The sequence below is a fragment of the Sturnira hondurensis genome, unplaced genomic scaffold (genome assembly GCF_014824575.4).
Source record: "Sturnira hondurensis isolate 20B ecotype Veracruz unplaced genomic scaffold, ASM1482457v3 Scaffold0014302, whole genome shotgun sequence".
Taxonomy (NCBI): domain Eukaryota; kingdom Metazoa; phylum Chordata; class Mammalia; order Chiroptera; family Phyllostomidae; genus Sturnira; species Sturnira hondurensis.
The window spans coordinates 6553003-6573587 of record NW_028086933.1 but is presented as its reverse complement, the minus strand read 5'-3'; the positions used below and the strand labels follow the sequence as shown (position 1 = coordinate 6573587).

At 42.7% G+C, this 20585-nt stretch overlaps 1 protein-coding gene across 20 annotated transcripts in view; it reads right to left on the bottom strand.

Moving 5' to 3' along the window:
- Positions 1 to 20585, bottom strand: part of ANK3 (ankyrin 3) — a 328888-nt gene that overhangs the window by 246028 nt on the left and 62275 nt on the right. Inside the window, exon 1 of one of the 20 annotated variants that reach the window (XM_037062722.1) lies at positions 1661 to 1723. The exons of 17 other annotated variants lie outside the window; for them this stretch is intronic. In XM_037062722.1, the coding sequence (XP_036918617.1) occupies positions 1661 to 1663 (3 nt within the window). In that variant the 5' untranslated portion in view covers positions 1664 to 1723. Of the gene's footprint in view, positions 1 to 1113; positions 1189 to 1393; positions 1511 to 1660; positions 1724 to 20585 lie in introns of those variants that run through there. 2 more of the 20 variants (XM_037062719.1, XM_037062721.1) reach the window with 2 other exon arrangements.

Sequence of the window (20585 nt, the reverse complement as noted above, 5' to 3'; positions counted from 1 at the left end):
TATAGGTATTAAAGTTTGGGGTCCCACAGCTAATAGAACAAAACGCACACCCAAAATTCAACCTTCAACACAGCTCAGAGTTTTGGGTAGGTTAGTCGATTATTCTTAGAGCGCCATCATGTGATTTTCAGGAGTTATCTCCCTATATTACTAATAAGTTATAGTTAATGTCTTGGGATTCATAAACAATACTTTTATCATTTATGAATCTCAAAGTTAAACCTGCAAAGGCCTTTCTCCAAGGCACACAGAATGTTTGCAAAATCTCAGATTAAAATCTCGTAAGTGTCTACTCTGGAATACAGCAACTTTCTGGAAAGGTCATGAAAGAATATTCTTTGCTAAAAGATTACCCTGTCTCTAAGAATACAAAGATTAAAACTGAATCCCTTTAAGTCCAAAACTATTGCTTTTCATTTGGAAATAAGTTCTTTTCTCAAAAATTTGAGTATGCCTGACTATCTGATGTTAGACCTATCACCAATGTTCTCATTTCTTGTGTCTCCTCCTAGTCACTATGACCATTTCACTAAATTTTGCTTAGGGAAGGAAATATTCATTATGGTCAAGATTTACTGTATTGTGTTAATAACAAATACTATACACAGCACATGTGTATTCTCTTAGTTACTAACCTAAAAGACAGAAACAGAAGATCACATAAAATCTTGAACTATGCCATAACCTAAACAGTATTCCATTAACCCCTTAGAAACACACTCAAAATTTTATAACTATAAAGCAAGTATTTCCTCCTATTTCCCATGTAGTAATCCTTAAGGGGATCACGGCTTACTGTGCAGGTCCTTTAAAATTACAAACAAGATGATATATTTATATCTATGTGCAAGCCTATCAAAATGGAAATAAAAGTACATTCTGCAACCTCTAATTACCTCTTCCATCCACTATCTACATGAATTTCCAAAACAGATTTTAACTGTATGGTGCTCTCCCCGTCAATTCTAAAATTCCACATTTCCCCTCACAATTAATGTACCAGGAGAAGCTGAGTTTTAAAGCCCACAGATTTCTCTTAAGAGAAGAGGGAAGACTTAAACCTTCTGACATTCTTGGGTCCATGAGGCCCTTCCTGCACCCCAAATCACTCACCATCTGTTTGCATTTCATTAAGCATCCTCTTAAGACAGGCCTGGGCTGAGCACACTCCAAATGACATCAGAGGCAAAACATACCTAGAATCCAGATCTGGGCAAAACAGAAAGAAAGGACAGCCCGTGGTCCCCCACACTCTGAATCAGGCGATCCATGGTGCAGACAGGCTAGCTTCCTTCCTATCCGGCACCAAACATTTTTAAAAGGAAGACTATCCACAACAAAGTGGCACTTCTATAAGGAAAAAGCATTTCATGCCGAAACTGTAAATGCTTACTTGTTCTGGGCAGCTCTCTCCCTCATCCACTGCCATTCTGTGTGGCCAAGTATGAAACCTGATAACTCAATTAGTTAACACTTTGGACTGAGCATTGAGTCTAAAAATATCTGCCTTGGAAAATGTAAAGGTTTCCCCTACCTCCTACTAAAGAGGTAGAAGCTGATCGGAATTTTCTGAACTCTTTAAAGGGGCGGGGGGCAGACGGGAGTATGAAAGGTGCCTCACAAGTAATGTAGCACCTCCCAGAATTCCCCACCGACTTACCATATTTGTGGCCTCCAGTCAAGCTCAGCATATTTAGTCATGATATGGGGAATACCGAAAATAGCAGGGCAATCAGCTGGAAGCATACCCTGGCTGCTGGGAATCACTCATGAAACCAGCTTTTGTCATTGCGCTTATCAGCATTTTTCTCCGTACACAGCTACTCTGCCGTTCCTTCCAAAGACAATACCACCATTTTCTCCTCTGCTTCTGGAATCTAGTCAGGCCTGCCCTTTACGAGTGGGCTTTTTAAACTGAATTTCTTTCACTACATTAGCTTTACTATAGAATGAATGTATGTTTGCACACACACAGTGAAAATACTGCCAATGAGAACTGTCTTATGAAGCCGATTACCTTCTATCTGAGGGCAAATACAATTGATATTTAAAAAAAATAAATATCTAGCACTATACAAAATTCCAGAAAAAATGTCATTGAATACATCTGGTTTGTTGTTTGTTTATTTGAATTGAATTCAGTTATTCAGATTTTGGGGTATATAATACTTAGGAAACTTTTTACTAGTCTCATACTTGAATTCAAGAGTCAAAGTCCTGAAAAACTCACTGTCATAATAAATTGTATGTGTGTTGTATTTAGAATGGTACTAACCAATTGCTCCCTCAAACCTGCAAGGTTTCGAGTAAAGTGTCTGTGGTGGGCTGAATTAAACTCTGGGATGGCCAGTGTGTAAGTCCCTTTGTTCAACACAGATTTACAGAGAGCCTACTATGTGTGTGCTCTGTTAGGTGCTGTGGTGGGGTAGGCAGAGAAAGGCAAACAAAACAGAGAAAAATCCCTAACTCGATGAAGCATATGAGATCTGTCCAGAAGGTATCCAAATATGTAATGTGAAAAATAGGGATTTATTGAAGATACAAGAAACACTGTACATAGAACAATGATGCCTCAGTCCCCTTCAAAGTATGTACCCTGTGGCCTCACATGACGGGGCAGCTGATGGGCCAACTGCCATCAGCTGCCCCCCCTTGTATTTTCCTGAATCTCATCTACAATCTGAAATCATTTCCCTTTCAAAGGTGATTTTACTTTTGAGGAAAGCCAGAAGTGGCCAGGCAACAAATCTGGGCTGTAGGAGGAGGGCTGATTATCTGGGTGATTTGATGTTTCACCCAAAAACTCTGCACGAGATACGATGCATGAGCAGGCATGTTGTGATGATGAAGCTGCCAATCACATTTGCCCATAGCTGTGGCCTTCTGAATCATTCAAATAGTTTCCATGGAGAAATATTCAGGCTTCAGGCAAAATGCGATGCAGATTCCTTGCTCTGCTCACTCAGCCATTTTGAATATGATGGCCGCACAGTACACACACTCACTCAGCAACATCTACTGCCCCCACTGACTAGTACAGTGAACTCATCATTGTTCATGCACATGTATTCCAACCCACTCTTCTTGGTTACACCAATGTGGCATAAACCATTCCTGTGAATATTAACAATGGGTGGATTCTTTCTGGACAGACCTGGGGACACACCAGCAGGGTGGGACAGACAGACTACAATCTATAAGCATAAGTTATGGGGTTTGATCAACAATATAAGAACTCTAGGGAAAATACAGCCAGAAAGGGGCATCAACAATAGTTGTTTAGGAAGTGTGTGGCTAAGCTTAATATTAATAGTAATAAAAATAATGTCTATGGAGTATGATTATATATTAAGAATATTATGTTGAACTCATATAAAATTGCCATTTCCATGGGTCAAATCCAGATGTATACCACCAATTTCATATTGTTCAATCTAATAATATAATCACATGTTAATATATTATTAAATAGTTACTGTATTTTTGGACCAATAGACCCACCTAGGTTTTAGAGGGGGAAATAGAAAAAAAATTTTGAAGCAAAAATGTGGTAAAATATTTAGTAACATAAATACCATAATATTTTACTAATGTAAGTATAAACAGAACTCAACAACAGCATTAACAACCATTATTCCTCTCAAATTTGGGGGGAGAGTATGTCTTATAGTCTGAAAAATACAGTATTAAGTACTCTATATGCAAGGTATTATAACAATTTATTACACATTTTTGTTTAGTCCTCACAAGTATGCTAGGCTTTTCTTTAAGATTTTATTTATTTATCTTTAGAAGGGAAGGGAAGGAGAGAGGGAGAGAAATATCAATGTATGGTTGCCTCTTATGTGTCCCCTGCTGGGAACTGGCCTGCAATCTAGGCATGTGCTCTGACTGGGAATCGAACTGTGATCCTCTGGTTCGCAGGCCCACGCTCAATCCATTGAACTATACCAGCCAGGGCTGGGCTTTTCTTTAGTAAAGTAATCTTTATCTCTACATTTGTGAGATAAAAAATAATGTTCAGGAAGGTTAACTAATGTGCTAAGGTCACCAGCTAGCAAGTAGTAAGGACTTGACTTTAATTCTATGATTCTAAAGGGAAGGTCACACATGTGCAGCAAATAGCAAATACAGGTGGTTTTTGGTCCTCATTGTGTTTTAAAATATATGTTCTGTTGCCAACACTTAAAAATTGTGAGATTTCATACCAAGTCTAGAGTTCCTGTTTTGTTTCATTTGTTTATTTTATTTTATTAATAATGCAAGGAACTGCTCACTCTGAGCCCATGTTTCTGTTGGGCCCCAGTCTCCCAGTGCTGAGCGATAGCTTCCCACCTCAGCTCCCAGAGGTCCCTGCTGTCCACCATGGTCTGCTCTACCCTTTGACATTACATACCTGGCTGCCCAGAGGCATTTAAATTTGGGCCTGTGTCCTCAAGCCTGTGCTTCTGACCATAGTGCTAGTGACTCCCAAGGGAGTGTGATATCGCTGCAGGGCATGAGACAACCAAGAGAGGCGTGACACTCTGGCAGTGTCCTGCACTGCTTTGAAGTGCCTGGAGAAGTTTGCTCACTATGGACTGTACCCCTTCCTCTTCCCTCTTTCCTGCATTCATTACGTAAGTTATACAGCTACCCCATATTGGGTAAGGACCCAGTATATGCTGGAAACTAGGCTTTGGCAGGAAAAACCAGGAAGCCTGTTTCTGGACGGACACAGTGGGATGTAGCCAGAGTCACCCGTGGACCACAGCAAGTCTGATCCGCCTGCTGCAGACACCATATGTGCAGGGGCAGAGTTGGATGGGGGAAGGTCCCATCCGCTGAAGCTCTGGAGAAGGTGAGGCTGGCCTAAGAAATCCTCACCATCCCCAGGCCCAGTGCTGCCCAACTGAGCAAACTCTTCTCCAATCAAATCCCTGGCTGCATCCCCAGGACTAGCTCTTTCCTCTGGGGTTGCAGACCTCCTTCCAGTGACTTGACACATTTCTTGTTGTCTTCAAGGCTGTCTTTCACGTCTGGTGTTAGCCATGCCTGGTTCTCTCAGAGTGCTGGGAGTAGACCCGTGGATCTACTGCTCGGATCCCATAGGTAGCCCCTGGTGCCCACAATGGAAATCAGAAAGCAAGATATCTGGCTCCAGGCAGGTCATCAAAACCCCCTCTCCCCCTGGACTCCCCTAAGGAATTCATGTTGGTGTTGAATCATGCTTACTGGCAAGGCATGGCTTCCTCACATCTAATTTAGACCCCTCCCACCAATTTTTTAATCTTCTGTGTTCAATGAGAAAACAGAACAGCTGGATATCATCTTGCATGTATTCGAAACCATCGTTGAGCCATCCCCCTCCCCTCCAGCCTTCTATTCCCTAGGAAAAATAATCACTATTGATTCAGCCTTTCTGTGGGGCTTTTCAGAAAAAAAAAACTCTGTAATTTTACTAAATGATAATAATAATAGTTCCCACAATTGTGTCTTTCAATTGTGTCAACCCTCCCCGTGGCTAGGACATTTTGTTTCCCAGACCATCACTGCTCATCTCACAGATAGTGGAGCTGCAAAAGGAGAAGCAGGGACAGAGGCAAACATCCCTCCATGGTCAGAACGGGCTGACATTGGGGGCTGGTGTAGCCAGAACCCGAGGTCTGGTGAATCCACTGAAAAATGAAATGCTCCATAGTGGGATACGATGTTCCCATCTCCTACCTCATTTCATAAGAACAAGTGGTGTCCTACCTCAAGGAAACCCACTATGTAAAAATACATTTTTACGCAAAAGATAAACAGTAGAGTATATCACTGTCTCAGAAATCATTGAATCAAAGCCCATCACTTTAAAGACGAAGAAATGGAAGCCTAGAGTTGTTCTATGATGGTGCATTGTGAATCTATGATGTTGCTGTGCCTAGAATTCATGATAATATTCCTTTGATAAGCAAAGAGGCTGAGGGTGTTTACATAGTGACTCAATTCGTAAAATGAGATTCTGCTCGCAATTTCCAAGGTACAATAATACTGTTCAACAAAGAAGGGCAATGCTTATGAAGAGGATGGTGTGAGCATTGCTTCCAGTGTTCATCATTGGAGGGCTCAGATGAAAAAAAAATTGCATTAGGCTGTGCAAGAAAAGGCCACTGGCTCAAAGGAAAGCCTCATAAAACTCTTCTGCCTGGACCTTTAAAATATGTAATGGTTTAGACGGCCTTTTGCATCAGTCCAGGGTGCTGAGTAGGCGGAACCAAAGACCTTGGGTCTGCTCACATGAAGCCGCCCTGATTCATGAACCATCCAGGTGGGACTGGCCAGTGAAGTTGTCTCTGGCAGCAGGAGATGACATCTGGGCAGTGTGGATGGCTGGTGCTGGGGCTGTGGCCCAGTGCTGGGGCCCACAGGCTGCTGGCCGGCCCTGTGTGTGAGATCCTCTGCTGGCCCTTCTGCTCTGTGCTGGCCGTGTCTTCCTGTCGGCAATCTCTAACCAAAGGACACATGTTTGAGGAAGGTGGGAGGAGGCGCGGAGGAACCCAGGGCAGGTGGTGGCATCTGCATGTTCAGCAGATTGCAGAGAGAATCCTCAAAGTCAAAAACCACTTCCAGTAAGAGGGAGAGGGTTTTTGTGCCTGTGCTGAAGTCGGTTTCAAATCCCACTTCACCACAGATCCTTCCAAGACGGAGCAGACAAATGCTCGAAGAGCTGCCCCTCCCCCATCCTGTCCATTCTGAAAATGGGCCACCCACACACCAACTTCTGAACTGTGAGTCGTGTTTGTCCTGCGATGCTGCTGATAGCCAGAACAGGGAGTCTCCACGCTGCGACCTGAAGGCCAGAACTGATCTGCTGCAGCCTGTGTGCTAAAACTGGGTTTCAGATTTTAAATGACTGAAATGAATTAAAAGAATAATAATATTCGACGGCACATGGAAATACTATGCAATTCAAATTTCAGGGCTTGTAAAAAAAGTTCTGTTGGAATATGCAGGATACTCTACCGCCAACAAATCCTAAAACACTATCCACTGCTTTTCAGAGGCAGTTTGCAAACCCCTGATCTGCCAGCGGTTTGGAGCCCGCGTCCCTAGGATGGTTCTTTTGCAAGGCAATGGAGTGTCCTGTGTACTAACACGCTGTCTGATTTCTGAGATTGAAAAATGTCCCCCGTAGGACACATTCACCCATTAACTTTACACAATGCAAAATACCACTTTCTTTTCATGTAATAATTTAAAATATTAAGATACTCTCAATCTTGTCAAAATATTGAGGACAAAATATTGAGGACCTAGATTCTGTATAATTCTCAGTTCAATATTCGGCATAAACATAAAGTGCCTTTTAAAAGGAAAAAATAATGACAGCGTTTCTATCGCTGATGTGACTCCTGAAATCTTGTAGTAACAAAGTGTGCTCTTTCTTGTTTTCCCTCCTTTCAAGCTGAGACTGTGACACAGGCATTATTCACAGGAACACATGGAAAAAGCAGCTCACTGAACTTTTCAGAGGGCAAATGAACTAATCTACAAGGGAGCTTTCAAACAGCACAGTAATCGGGATTGGCTGTTCTCATTATTTTCCATATCTTCATCAGGGCATATTTTATTCCTTATCAGCAGGGAAACAAACAAGATAAAGGATAAAAGAAAAGTTTAGAGGCCTAGTTTGGACAGGAGAGCCTTGCTGTTGGCAGAAACTTGATTTTGGGTGGCCCCGGTGGGGCCCCTGGGGTCAGAGACGCAATGTGGTCAGGGAGGTCACCCCCTCCCCTTACTGTCCATCTCCTGGACCCCAAGCCTCCACGCCATTCAAAATCCCGGGACACTCTGCGTAGGCAAGAACAGCAGCAGCTACCTCAGGGTTACTTTTAGTACAGCAACAGAGTCTAAAAATTGGTGGGAACGACCAATTCCCTGAGCCCTCGAGAGGCTTGATTTTCCCCAACAGAAACTAGTTACAAATTCCTCTTGAGCTGAATGTCTGGGATATTCTTCCTTGGGGGGCTGCTCCTCCCACTGAGTTCACAGGCTCCTACTCTCATCCTCACATACCCCTGACTCCCCAAGCCCCACTACCTTACCCCCTTCAAAATCCTGTATTCCAGGAGAAAGGGAATAGATGGACTCAATATACCCTCCCTCCTTCCTCCCTTTTGCAAATGGCTCTATATGCAAATGAGGCCAGAAGAATGAAGATTCTACAAAGATACCAGAGAGGAAATGATGTGTGATAGCACGCAGCCTTCAGCTTTCTGTACATATGTGTTCTCAACACCTGCACACTTTATAGTTAACAGATGCTAAAGGTGCTGTCCAGTAATGACCAAGGCACACTTTTTTTTACGCACCCAAGTACTATTAGGAAAGTGGAGTTATTTCTGGACTACCAAAGCTGTGGTCAGGGTGGCCTGAAGGAACTCAACAGTGGGATATTTCTGCATTATTTCATGTATAAACATGAAGCATGTGAAATTCAGGGCTGATATGAATGAAGTGATGGCTTCCTCCCCCTCCTTCTCAGAGGGGCTCCGTGGAAAGTAACCATTCAGAGCTGGATGAAACTGCCTAGGAGTCTGCTGTGGTGTACCNAGGAAAGTGGAGTTATTTCTGGACTACCAAAGCTGTGGTCAGGGTGGCCTGAAGGAACTCAACAGTGGGATATTTCTGCATTATTTCATGTATAAACATGAAGCATGTGAAATTCAGGGCTGATATGAATGAAGTGATGGCTTCCTCCCCCTCCTTCTCAGAGAGGCTCCGTGGAAAGTAACCATTCAGAGCTGGATGAAACTGCCTAGGAGTCTGCTCTGGTGTACCATCAGGGCTTGAGATTTTGCAAATGTAATGAATTCTCGGTGTGGGGGGGGGGGGTCTGACTGGCCCCAAAACACCACCTTTAAAGATGATGAATTTACAGTTGTGCATTCTTGACATTGACACATTACTCTAGGTGGGTATCCAGAAAATGTGATGCCCAAACACATTTCTGAAGATGAATTAGAAGGCTGGGATAATTTGCATAGGTAGTCTTCTCTGCATTTTCAATACTTATGTACTCTATTTAGCACTTGTGAGTAAAAAAAAAGTTGCAGAAATAGATCAACTTAATAGATAATATTGACAGATAATTACAAATTATCTATTTAAACCATCAAAAAGGAAGAAACCAAAGGTTACAAATAGAGGAATAAAACTTACTTAGTTCTGCAGAATCATTTACCCCACAATCCAGGAATTAGCAGTTCCTAAATTGTGTTTTATCAGTCAGAAATCAGTTTACCCAATTTCTTTAACAACCTCCTGCTGTAGGGTTAAAATGTGTGTGGGTGCACACAGCGACTGAGGTTTCCAGAAATCTCCTGATGACTATGCTCTCATTCTGAGCTCGACTTATGGACGGCAGATCTCCATCCACAAGTAAAGGGAATTAAGAGCCTTTTTCCAGGCACTGAGTTTGTAACACACACACACACATTATAAAAGACCTGTTAAATGAATAATTTTTAAAAGAAAACTGGTTATCTTTCATGAGTGGAAAACACTATTGAGAAAACTATTCTTTGGAAGAAATTATACATGCTTTGGATACATTGGGGGGAAAAGCAAATACTGGTTTCATATGAGGAACTGAAAATGCAATGACCCGCCCCCGCCATAGATGTCAACCAGCTTTCTGTCTGCGTGAGTGTCTCTATTTTGCTTGTTAGTCCAGCTTCTTCCTTAGATTCCACCTATGAGTAAAATCGTATGGCATTTTTCTTTCTCTGACTGGCTCATTTCACTTACATAATGTTCTCCAGGATGCGGGGAGGGGTTGGGGGTGGAGGGATGGAGCGAAAAGAAAAAAGGACTCATGGACACGGATGACAGTGCAGTGACTGCAGGGAGAGAGGGGTGGAAGGGGACTAAACGGTAATGGAAAAAATACAATAAGAGAAAAAATAAAAACGCATTTATCAACAAAAGTTCAGGAGACAAAAAGAACAATGTATGTTTTCATTTTTTTTTGAAAGAGAGCAATTTAATTCATCAATGTGATTGTTATTAAGAAGCAACTCTAGACTCGGGAGCCCGGAAGTCCATGTGGACAGACCCGCAATTTGAGTGCTGGGGCTTGTGTTGAGCCCCACACTGCAACACAAGCGCCTCTCCATGTCTGTAATGTATAGAAGTTATATAATCAGTGAAGCCCTCTCCATTCTACGGAAAGAATTTTCCCCCCAGGAAATCAAAAAGGGGGCCGAGCTAAATACCATCACACATTGTTCCTATCTGTGGTGTCCTTTCCTTCAACCCTGGGACTGCACAGAGCGAGTGGGGAGGTCACATGACGGCCGGCTGCTCTGCAGAAAGGTCTGGCGTATGTCATGTGTTCTGTGCTGAGGGGTGAGAACGCTTAATGACTCTTGGCCCACATTCCAACCATGTTTAATCTCTCTCAGGCCGCAGAGGGGGAAGGGGGGTTGGGAGGCAGCAGCCGGTTATCAGAGAGGAGAAAAAGCACTCCCCTCATCAAAATGCCAGGCTTCGTAGAGAAAGGCCATCTTGTGGCGGTGACTGTTTCATTACAAAGATTTGTGTGCACGTCCCTGCTTCTTTATCTCCTAAACCAGATGGAGGTCTGTTGGCTACCGGCTCAAACCCAGCGTGCAGCCAAAACACCACATGGATGGGGATGAACTAGGAAGAAAGGGAAGATCATCTGTCCTCACGTGGGTACTGCTGAAATGGCAGTTGGACAGACATTCTCCCCTTCAGCCTCCCAGGCTGTTAGAAGCAGCCCGTTCTGAAGGCTCCTGAGTCAAACCACAGTGAAGTGTAGCTCTACTTCGCTGCACTAAGCAATATGAGCTCTCCATACTTATTTAACTAAGCAACCGGGTGCTACAAGAGACAAAAGACAGATTAGACCTATTCCCTTCTTTAAGGGAATTATACTCCAACGGGAGGGAAAGAAAACATAGAGCATAAAATAATCAAAAAAATTTACACCTAAACAAATGATCTGATATCACCTATTACCTTTGCCCTCTCCTCCCAATTATGCTCCAGCCACACTGGCTTCTTTTATATCCTTCCAAATACTAATTTTATTCTTGCCCGAGGGTCTTTGCATTTATTGTTTCCACTCCCTAGAAAGCTCTTTCCCTAAAAGCCCTATGGCTGATTTCTTATCAGAAAGGCTAAAGAATAGGTAACATCTCCTCAGATGGACCTTCCTAGCCACTCAATCTAAAGTAGGCCTGAAATACATAACAGGCATGAACAGTCCAAAATAGGGCTCAAGAAGAACTCAAAGCCCCAGAGCCGATAACTCGAAGCGAAAAAGAAATAGCGAACCTCTCAGATGCACAGTTCAAAACACTGGTGCCAGGATGCTCACAGAACTGGTTGATTTTAGTCACAAATTAGAGGAACAAATTAAGGCTAAACTAATTGAAATGAAGGGAAACACAGAGGAAACCAATAGTGATGGAAAGGAAACTGGAACTCAAATCAAGGGAGTGGACCAGAAGGAAGAAATGACCAAACAGAAAAACGTGAAGTAACAAGAATTCAAAAAAATGAGGAGAGGGTTAGGAACCTCCAGGACATCTTTAAACATTCCAACATCCAAATTATAGGGGTACCAGAAGGGGAAAAGAAACAGCCACGAGTGGAAAACTTATTTGAACAAATAATAAAGGAGAACTTCCCCAGTCTGGCAAAGGAAATAGACTTCCAGGAAATCCAGGAAGCTCAGAGAGTCCCAAAGAAGTTGGACCCAAGAAGGAACACACCAAGGCACATCATAATTACATTGCCCAAGATTAAAATGAAGGAGAGAATCCTAGAAGCAGCAAAAGATAAGGGGACAGTCACCTACAAAGGAGTACCCATAAGACTGTCAGCAGATTTCTCAAAAGAGACCTTACAGGCAAGAAGGGGCTGGAAAGAAGTATTCCAAGTCATGAAATCCAAAGACCTACATCCAAGACTGCTCTATCCAGCAAAGCTTTCATTTAGAATGGAAGGGCAGATAAAGTGCTTCTCAGATAAGATCAAATTCAAGGAGTTCATCATCACCAAGCCCTTATTATATTAAATATTAAAGGGACCATCTAAGAAATACTAAAGGGACTTATTTAAGCAAAAGAAGATAAAAAATATGAACAGTAAAAGGACAGCAGACTCACAGCTATTAACAACCACACCTAAAACGAAAGCAAACCAAGAGGACAGCTAGATCAGGAGTGGAACCATAGAAATGAAGAACACATGGAGGGTTAGTGACAGGGGAGTGGGAGGAGGAGAAGGGGGGAGAAGGCACAGAAAATAGCATAGACAGTAGGTAGAAAATAGATAGGGGGAGGGCAAGAATAGTCGGAGAAATATATAATCTAAAGAACTTGAGACACGTGGTCATAAACTAAAGGGGGGAATGGTGGGGGAGGGGGTGTGCAGGGTGGAACGGAGTGGGGGGATAGAACAACTGTAATGGTATAATCGATAAAATATATTTAAAAAATAAAATAATAAAGTAGGCCTGAAATAACTACCATGTCACCATTCATTTCTACATAGCACTCTCTGATAAATTCATCATTTATTGGTTTATCATTTGTTTCTCCCTTTCTTCTCTGCTCCCTTAGAATTTTAGTTTGTAAAAGCAGAACCTTGTCTGACTTGTTCATTGATACAACAAGAGCAGGAATATAGTAGATGCTCGATAAAACAAATCCTAGGCTGAAGGAAAAAACTTGAGCCAAGTGAGTTCTGGAAAAACCCTCTATAGGGGCAGCTTCAGGAAAGGGGAGAGGAAAGCTAACCATTACTGAGCCCTTTTCTGGAGCCCATCACAGGACGGAATACTTTGCATCTCAGAGTTAGAAAACACAAACCTCCCTCTCCACATGAAGAGAGCTAAGGGATGCAACTCAGCACAGAACCAGGCCTCATTAAGTACCTGTTGAATGTAGGAGCCGCCTACTCCCTATTGGTAAAATATATTTACTAATGGTTCGGAAAGGTGGGAGTGTGATGCTTTGTTCCCACACTAAAGGGGGCCCAAGTAGATGAGGCGGGCACTGTCCCATTGCCACATGACCTTGCCACATGACAGAATTGACTTGTGAATGCCTCCAAAAGGCAAATGTGGAATCTTAGGCCTGGATGAGTCCTCGTCGACATTAGGAACCAGTTTTCCTGATAAACTGCACAGAAAAAACGACTTGTCCAAAGCCACAAGTGAAAAAGTGGCTTTTTCACTTGTTTCAAAGCCACTTGTGAAACCACTCTTTAGTGGGTTTCACATCTTCTTTCATTAAAAGGTTCATGAAGCTTACAAAGAATTTAAATTTTTAAAAAAATTACTGCCAAGATTCACATAGAGAGATTTCATATAGAAAGCCTAGTATCCACCTCTTCAAAGCAGTCAATCATATGCTTTGGCACAACCAGTCCGTCATTTCCACATGGCACAACCAGCGGTAGCTCAGCCAAAGCTGTGACCGTCAGCTGGGTGTTTCCTCTAGTTCCCCAGCCGGCCTTGGTAGACAGTGGACTTTCTACACATGGAACTTCAGTGCAGTTCCATGGTGGAGAGCCATCAACTAGGCCCAAGTGAGCCCACCTCAAGCCTCTCCAGGGTGTGGAACGGACATGGCAGGGTTCTTGCAGAGAAGATCGGTCTTGGTAGCAAGCAGTTATCGTCAGGGACAGGTGTCCTAACCCACTTTGCACCTTTTTCACTTAGCACAATACCTGAGCTGTGCTTACTGAACTGACCAGAACAGAACTGAGTTTGGAAACAGCACGCACTGCTTAGCCCGGGGATAATGGGAGCCGTGGCTTTGTCAAGGTCAATGTGACTACTGGAGAGGTATCCACAAGAGACTTCGGAGTTTTGAAGTTTCAGGAAGCCAGTAACTTTTGAGCAATATGTGAGTCATAGGAAAAGAAATAAGCATACTTCTCTGTAACAACCTATAAATATCATACCCTAAATGATAGTCAGGATTGAAAAAAAATGAGCCTCAGTTGACTCAGGTGGATAACATTTTTGTGTGGAAAGTGAAGTGCTGACTTCACTTTGTCATTAGTTATCTTCACCGCAGGCAAGGGTGAGCTGGAATATATAGTCTTCCTCCTGCTGTCCAATGCTTATCGTTCTGCCTGTCCTCCAGAGCCATAACTTCCTCTCGAACTTCTTTAACCATTAATCACTTGATTTTCTTGCCTCTTTAATTGGTCTTTCTTTGACTTTGCTCTCCCCCTGCAAAGTTCATCACCTCCCTAAAATATTCCTCCCTATAGTTTCAAACCATGCTCATTAAATTCAGCTATGATAACACGTTCCATATTTACAGAAATGTTTCTGCAAAAATAAAAAAGTCTCAAAGAAACCCAAGAATAAATAGTTGAACAGATGACATTGAGTGGTTTATACATCACTGCTAACTGATCACAGCATTTCAGATGTTACCTTGTCAGAGACATCTATCCTAAATGTTTTAGCTAAAAAACAAAACAAAAAAAAAAACAGAACCCCTCCCCCCAGCACTTCCAGTCCACCCCACCCATTACCCTGGCTCCTGACTCTTTTACTTCTGTTACTAGCTCTTATCTCTGCGAACTGGCATGTATCTCTATCAGTTTACTCTCTGTCTCCCTGTCAGAATGAAAGCTCCTTCAAGACAAGAAGCTGCCTGCTGGTTACTGCAGTGCCCCTCATACCTAGAACACTGCCTGACATTCAGTCAATAATGACCTAATGATTGAATAAGTAACAATTACTCAGTGGAGATTCTGATTAGTATTCTTTGAGAGAATCAAGTTAAGATGCCAAAGCTTTCAAACTGTCAAACGACGAAGTTTTCATGAAATGCTATCTAGTTAATGTGTTTGACACAGACAGAAGTATGTAATGCTAGTGATATTAATCGGACACTTTATGATATATTCCAGGCATTGTACTAAGACCTGTGCATTTATTTTCCTGGTTAACTTTCATAACACTGTAAGAAGTCAGTATCGGTTATTTTCTAAGTGAAATGTGTAGTCTCTGTACTATTGTGCTATTCTGGAGAGAATCTGCAAAGCACGACCCCAACAGGAGTTAACTACATTAACCCTTAAAACAGCAACTTTTCAGTTGTATTATATACACTGAGCAGGGGTCTGGGCCAGACAAGAAGTGCACCTGAGGCCACGGCCCTGGGAATGTTTGTCGTGTGAATAATACATGACTCACCGGCAAGGGAACAAGCATATTTCAGCAGAACAGCCACATGAATATAAAACCGTAAAAGCATAACCAGGACTGAAAGCATGAGCCTCGCTCTCCTGGGGGGAATAAGTTTGGATGTGGGAAGGACAGGCCTTGCAGACCAAAGGCATAGGTTTCACCCGAAGGGGCAGGGCCGACCCAGCTCAAGATGGTAGATGGGTCTTCTAATATCTCAAGAAGTTTGTGAATCTGCACGTTTTTAGGTGCAACTCTCCATTTTTTAATATATCGGCAGCTAAGTTAAAAATGGGGAGCACACGATGAAGGACAGATCTGAAAGGAGAACACGTGTCCCACATCTGAGGGCCGTGTCAAAAAGCTACATCATTTTAAAGGTTAAAACTACCGCTAGCTCTGACTTCCAAATCACACAGGGAAAGAAATGTAGAAGAACTGATATGATTCGCTCATGAATGGGAACTTCCATCCCCCCAGATTCTTCCAGTTTATGAATCCCACTGCCCTTCTTTTTCTTGTTCCCCAGCACAGACCAGCACTCACAGGGTGGCAGGGGCTGGGGGAGGGTGCACAAGAGCCTCAGTCACAGCCACCGGGGCCGAGAAAGAGGGCAGGCAAGACATTTCTGCATGAGTCTACGGCCACACCACCCTGAACGTGCCCGATCTCGTCTGATCTCGGAAGCTAAGCAGGGTTGGGCCTAGTTAGTACTTGGATGGGAGACATTGCTGCATGAGAAAGCTTAGTAGTACCAATAAATCCTCTGATAAATGGAATGGACTCCCAACTTGGCAGTTTTTATAATATTTCTTAGAAAATTGTGTTCTAAGTTGTTAATGACATATCACATTTTAATCTATATAGTATGTACTATATATATGGAATTTCATTAGGGTGTACAAATTAAACAAGCAGATTGCTTGTGTGAATTCAAGGGTACTTCCAGAATTCTGGCCCTGAACCCCAGTGAAGTCCATTAAGATCACAGGAAGGCAAATGCATACTGATTAGAAAAGGAAAAGCAGGTTCCAGAGTCACTGTGATTTTGCCAAAACCACTGTTAGAATGGGGTCCTTTGTAAAAATACTAATAATTAAAATAAAAAATGATCCAGGAAGTTGTCTAATCTATCCACCTGTCACTATGAAGAGAATGTTTGGAACAATTTAATGTGGGATTTAATTCCACTTGCTTAATTTGTTCCAGGGAGTTTGGGAAAGTTCTAAAATAAAAATAATGTACTGCTGTCTCCCCCACTCCTCTGCTGATCTCAGCAGTCCCCGGTGGTTTGGAGCCGGGAGTGAGCTGGCCCCATTCACCACAACCTCTCCCTGAGTAGCATTTGTTTTCTGTATCTCAGTGAGATTCCACCACTGGATAGTATGAGCAAGAAAGCACCCATCAGAACACTCCGATGCTTATACTTCAGGTTTGTCATCGCTCCAACTTCCACTCCACTTACCCAGGGACACGAATTCTGATGGAAATGGTGAAGAAACGCTTTTGATTTTCTAATTTACGCCAGTCAGCGGAGAAGACGGGATTTCCTGAGAGACAGGGCTCCCTCAGCATCAAAAGACTGCTGAAAACAAGGCCCCCACACTGCAGCTGGTGTGGAGAGACAGGGAGGGCAGGAGAAGTCCCTGCATTTGGAGAGCCACGGCACTAGCTGAGGAACCCATGGATTTTTCTCTGCCGCCTTTAAGGGGCAAGCTGGTACTTTACCCCATGAAAACTGTTCACTGAGAAGAAGCAGAGATAACAAGAAAAGCTAGATACGTTTACGATCCCTCAGCAAACTAGATGTCCTCATATACATGCAGAGGTAGTGAGCACCACGGCTGTGTGCGCAGGTTCCAGGGTTTAAGGTCTGGGTTTAAAAGGTGCCCCGCCCCTTCCAGCTCTTCATTTTGAGCAAGTTACTCAGCCTCTTACTTCTCAGTGTCCTTGTCTTTGAAATAAGGACAACAATTGTTTTCTTTCACAGGGCTTTTATAGGGAATAAAAAAGTTGGTGTATATAAAAATATGTAACATATACAAAGAGGTTAATTAATATATTCAGGGCTGGGTAAAAGTAGATGGACAGTTGTGAATATGCAAAACAGTTTATTCTTATATTATTATTAGTTACTGTATTACAACTATAAACTTATTTTTGTCCACCCTTGTATATGTGTATAGTTGGTATTCAATACATTATAGCTGTAAATACCAATACTGCTGCTTACAAAAAAAGAGAAAAATGTTTTACAATTATCTTATTAAAAACAATGTAGCCCTGTCTCCTATACATCTTTATCATGGATGAGGCTCATTCATCCATCCATCCATGGATCATACAAACTTGGATTTGCACATAACATGGGGAAATTTACCCATAAACGCACATGGCAACCTTTACTGTACACCTGATAGGTACCAAGTACTTTGCAGACTTAGAGAGTCCTACCCAGACAACCTTCCTTAATGGCCATCCCTGTCCCCAGCATCCCCTGACCCCTCTTAGCCTATTTTTCCCTTCTTATTACCTTCTACCATATGATATAACTTCTCTTTTACCTACTAAAAAGAATACTCACCGGATATATTAAGGTTGACTTAATACTGCATTTCTATCAAGTAGGTATTGTTATCTGCCTGCTAAGTCGGTACAGTGAGGTCAGAAACTGTGCCTGAAACAAAATCACCAGCTGTAGCATGAGCTGCAGTTATGGTCCCAAATATCAATTTATGAAAAAAATAGTCATGGGTCATAAAAGCAATACATAAAATCTTCAAAGAAATTCCACTTACCATGTAAAACTCATACACATAATTTACTTTGGACTACTTCATATTTTAAATCTTATTCTTCAAACTACCTACTAAATACCCAATTTTATAAATATTTTAATAAGTACCTTTATCATTTATATTGCATTATATCCTTCTGAAAATTTAATAACAAAGTTTAAGTTTCTAAGATCAGACCCTCAAATCTATGACAACAGACAGTAGGACTGACCCTTTCCCGCAAGCCAACGCCCACATGCCCTGAGTTACTGTATGTGCCAGAATGGCAGGAAAAAGGAAAGGCTGAACTCCTCCCTGCCCTGCTCCCCATTCAAGATACTTTGTCTTAATGCTAATCATGATCTGATGCTTAACTATTGGGTCTACAAAAGTGTATGATGCTGATTTATGGAAGGAAACTTTCCTCAGACTAAGAAATACTGACAATTACCCTAAGAGCCCCGGCATTTAAGATCAGTGTGTTCCTAAGTACGAAGCCATGTACTGCCACCAAGTTTTGAAGAACACTTCAGCAACCAGTCACGGGGCCTCACAGAGCCTCCGGCGCTTGGCAATCAAGGTTTGCACACTTGCCCCTCAAAATAGTATCTGACTGTATAGTAAATTCCTTCCTTTGGGAAAAAACCCCCAGTATACATCAAGTGTTATAATAGCTAAGGTATGTTAATGGTTTCCTAGTCTTTGTTACATTTGTTATTTCATTTGATCAGCACTAGCATCTGAGAGATAAGGCACACTGTGTGGGTGTTATAATCCTTCGACCGACTAGAAAACCAGTACTTGGGAATATTTAAAACCTTTCGCCAAACCAAATGGCCAGACTGGATCTGAATGAACTAGAAGTAGGTCTTTTAAATTCCAGCCTCAGCAAATTAACAAGTCTCCCATCACCACAATGGAAGCAGAACAAGGCAACAAATGCCAGACTGGGAGAAAACCATTGAATAGCGCTGTTGAATTTGTTATAATGAAATATTATCTTCTTTTCCATACCGGATATGGATGGACCCGGAGAACATTATGCTATGTGAAATAAGCCAGTCAAAGACAAATACCATATGATCTCACTCACATGTGGAATTTAATGAACAAACGGAACTAACGAGGAAAAATAGAGGCAGACTCGTAGATGGAGAGGAGATGGCAGCTCGGGGTGAGGGAGGTTAGGGGTGGAGGGAGAAAGGACGGATGGACATGGATGACAGTACGGTGGCTGCGGGGGCAGACGGTGTGAGGGGGGTAACTGGTAATGGAAAAATACAATAAAGGTTTAAAAATATTTTTTTTTGCTTGGGCCTCATGCTCGTTTTAAAGCAGCAATTTAGAGATTCAACAAGCATACCAGGCATCTGGCACCGTGCACCCTCCTGGGCTTTACTGTGAACACAGCCTCGCTTCCCAGGAGGTTGCCTTCATGGGGGATATACTCCACCCATAGTTGACCAAGTATCTGGAGACACCGCTATGCCATGACAACATTTTCTCTACTTAACTATAAAAAACTATGATCTTCAGATTTTGAAGAAAAATATTATAGTACTGAATAATCTGAGAGTTCAACCCCTGTCTTACGTATAAATCACGTCCATTCATCACTCATGTTGATTACTCGTAACCTACGTGCTCCTCTGTATTCTCTGCCCCCCTTCACTCCAACTTCCTCCCTCAACTCCAGACCACTGTTTTTCACACTGGTGTTCTAGAGGAAATCTGACAAGAAATGGACAGCATTTTCCCTCCACCTTCAATGCTTCCTCTGCATAGCCATCATGCCTACCTAAACAAGGCTCTCCCCTTCCTTAAATGCCCTAACGGTTCTCTCAGATTCCAGCTACCTCTGTTCCTGGAATACCAAAGGGGCCGAGCCCTACACCTACCTTGGGGACAGTGGCCCTGCGACCAACCACAGTTCCTTTTCAGAGTGTCCTGGAACCATGTGTGTGACTTTACCCTGATTCTGCCCCCCTGCATGCAGAAAACACAAGGCTGGACAAAGAAGAGAAACCCTACTCCAAACCCTACTCCAACCCTACTCCAGGCTTGTACTCCAAATACCAACCTGTCTGTCCAAAGCAGAGCAGGGGGGGTCTCGGTGGTTACAAAGATCTGAAGGAACAGACAGGACGTGGCCAAAGCTGCACAGGTGACACTGCCTGTCCATCTGGGAGGGACCGTGTGAGTGGAGAGCGAAGGTTTACTTGTGACATAAACCTGGGAAACACCACTGAACAGGGTGTGCCCAACCTGCGGATGCAATCCCATCCCTTTCCTCTTTCCGCCCCATTAGCAAGAGTGGCTTCTTGTGACAGTGATTCAGAATCTTTGGTGGGTATGTGTAGGGTGACAAAATCCTCCCAGCAAGCTCCTTTGCCACATCCCGGCCTGGCTGAAAAATCACTATTACAGGGAAACTTTCTGTGCTTCCTTCGTGAAATCAGGATAATAATACACCCTTCTTCTGATTACAGAGGCGCCATTCTGAACATGGAATGTGTAAAGCATTACACGAACATAATAATGAGGCTGTGAGAAGGCACAGCTTTTGTCTCGGAACTTTCAGTGTAGTCCAGGCCATA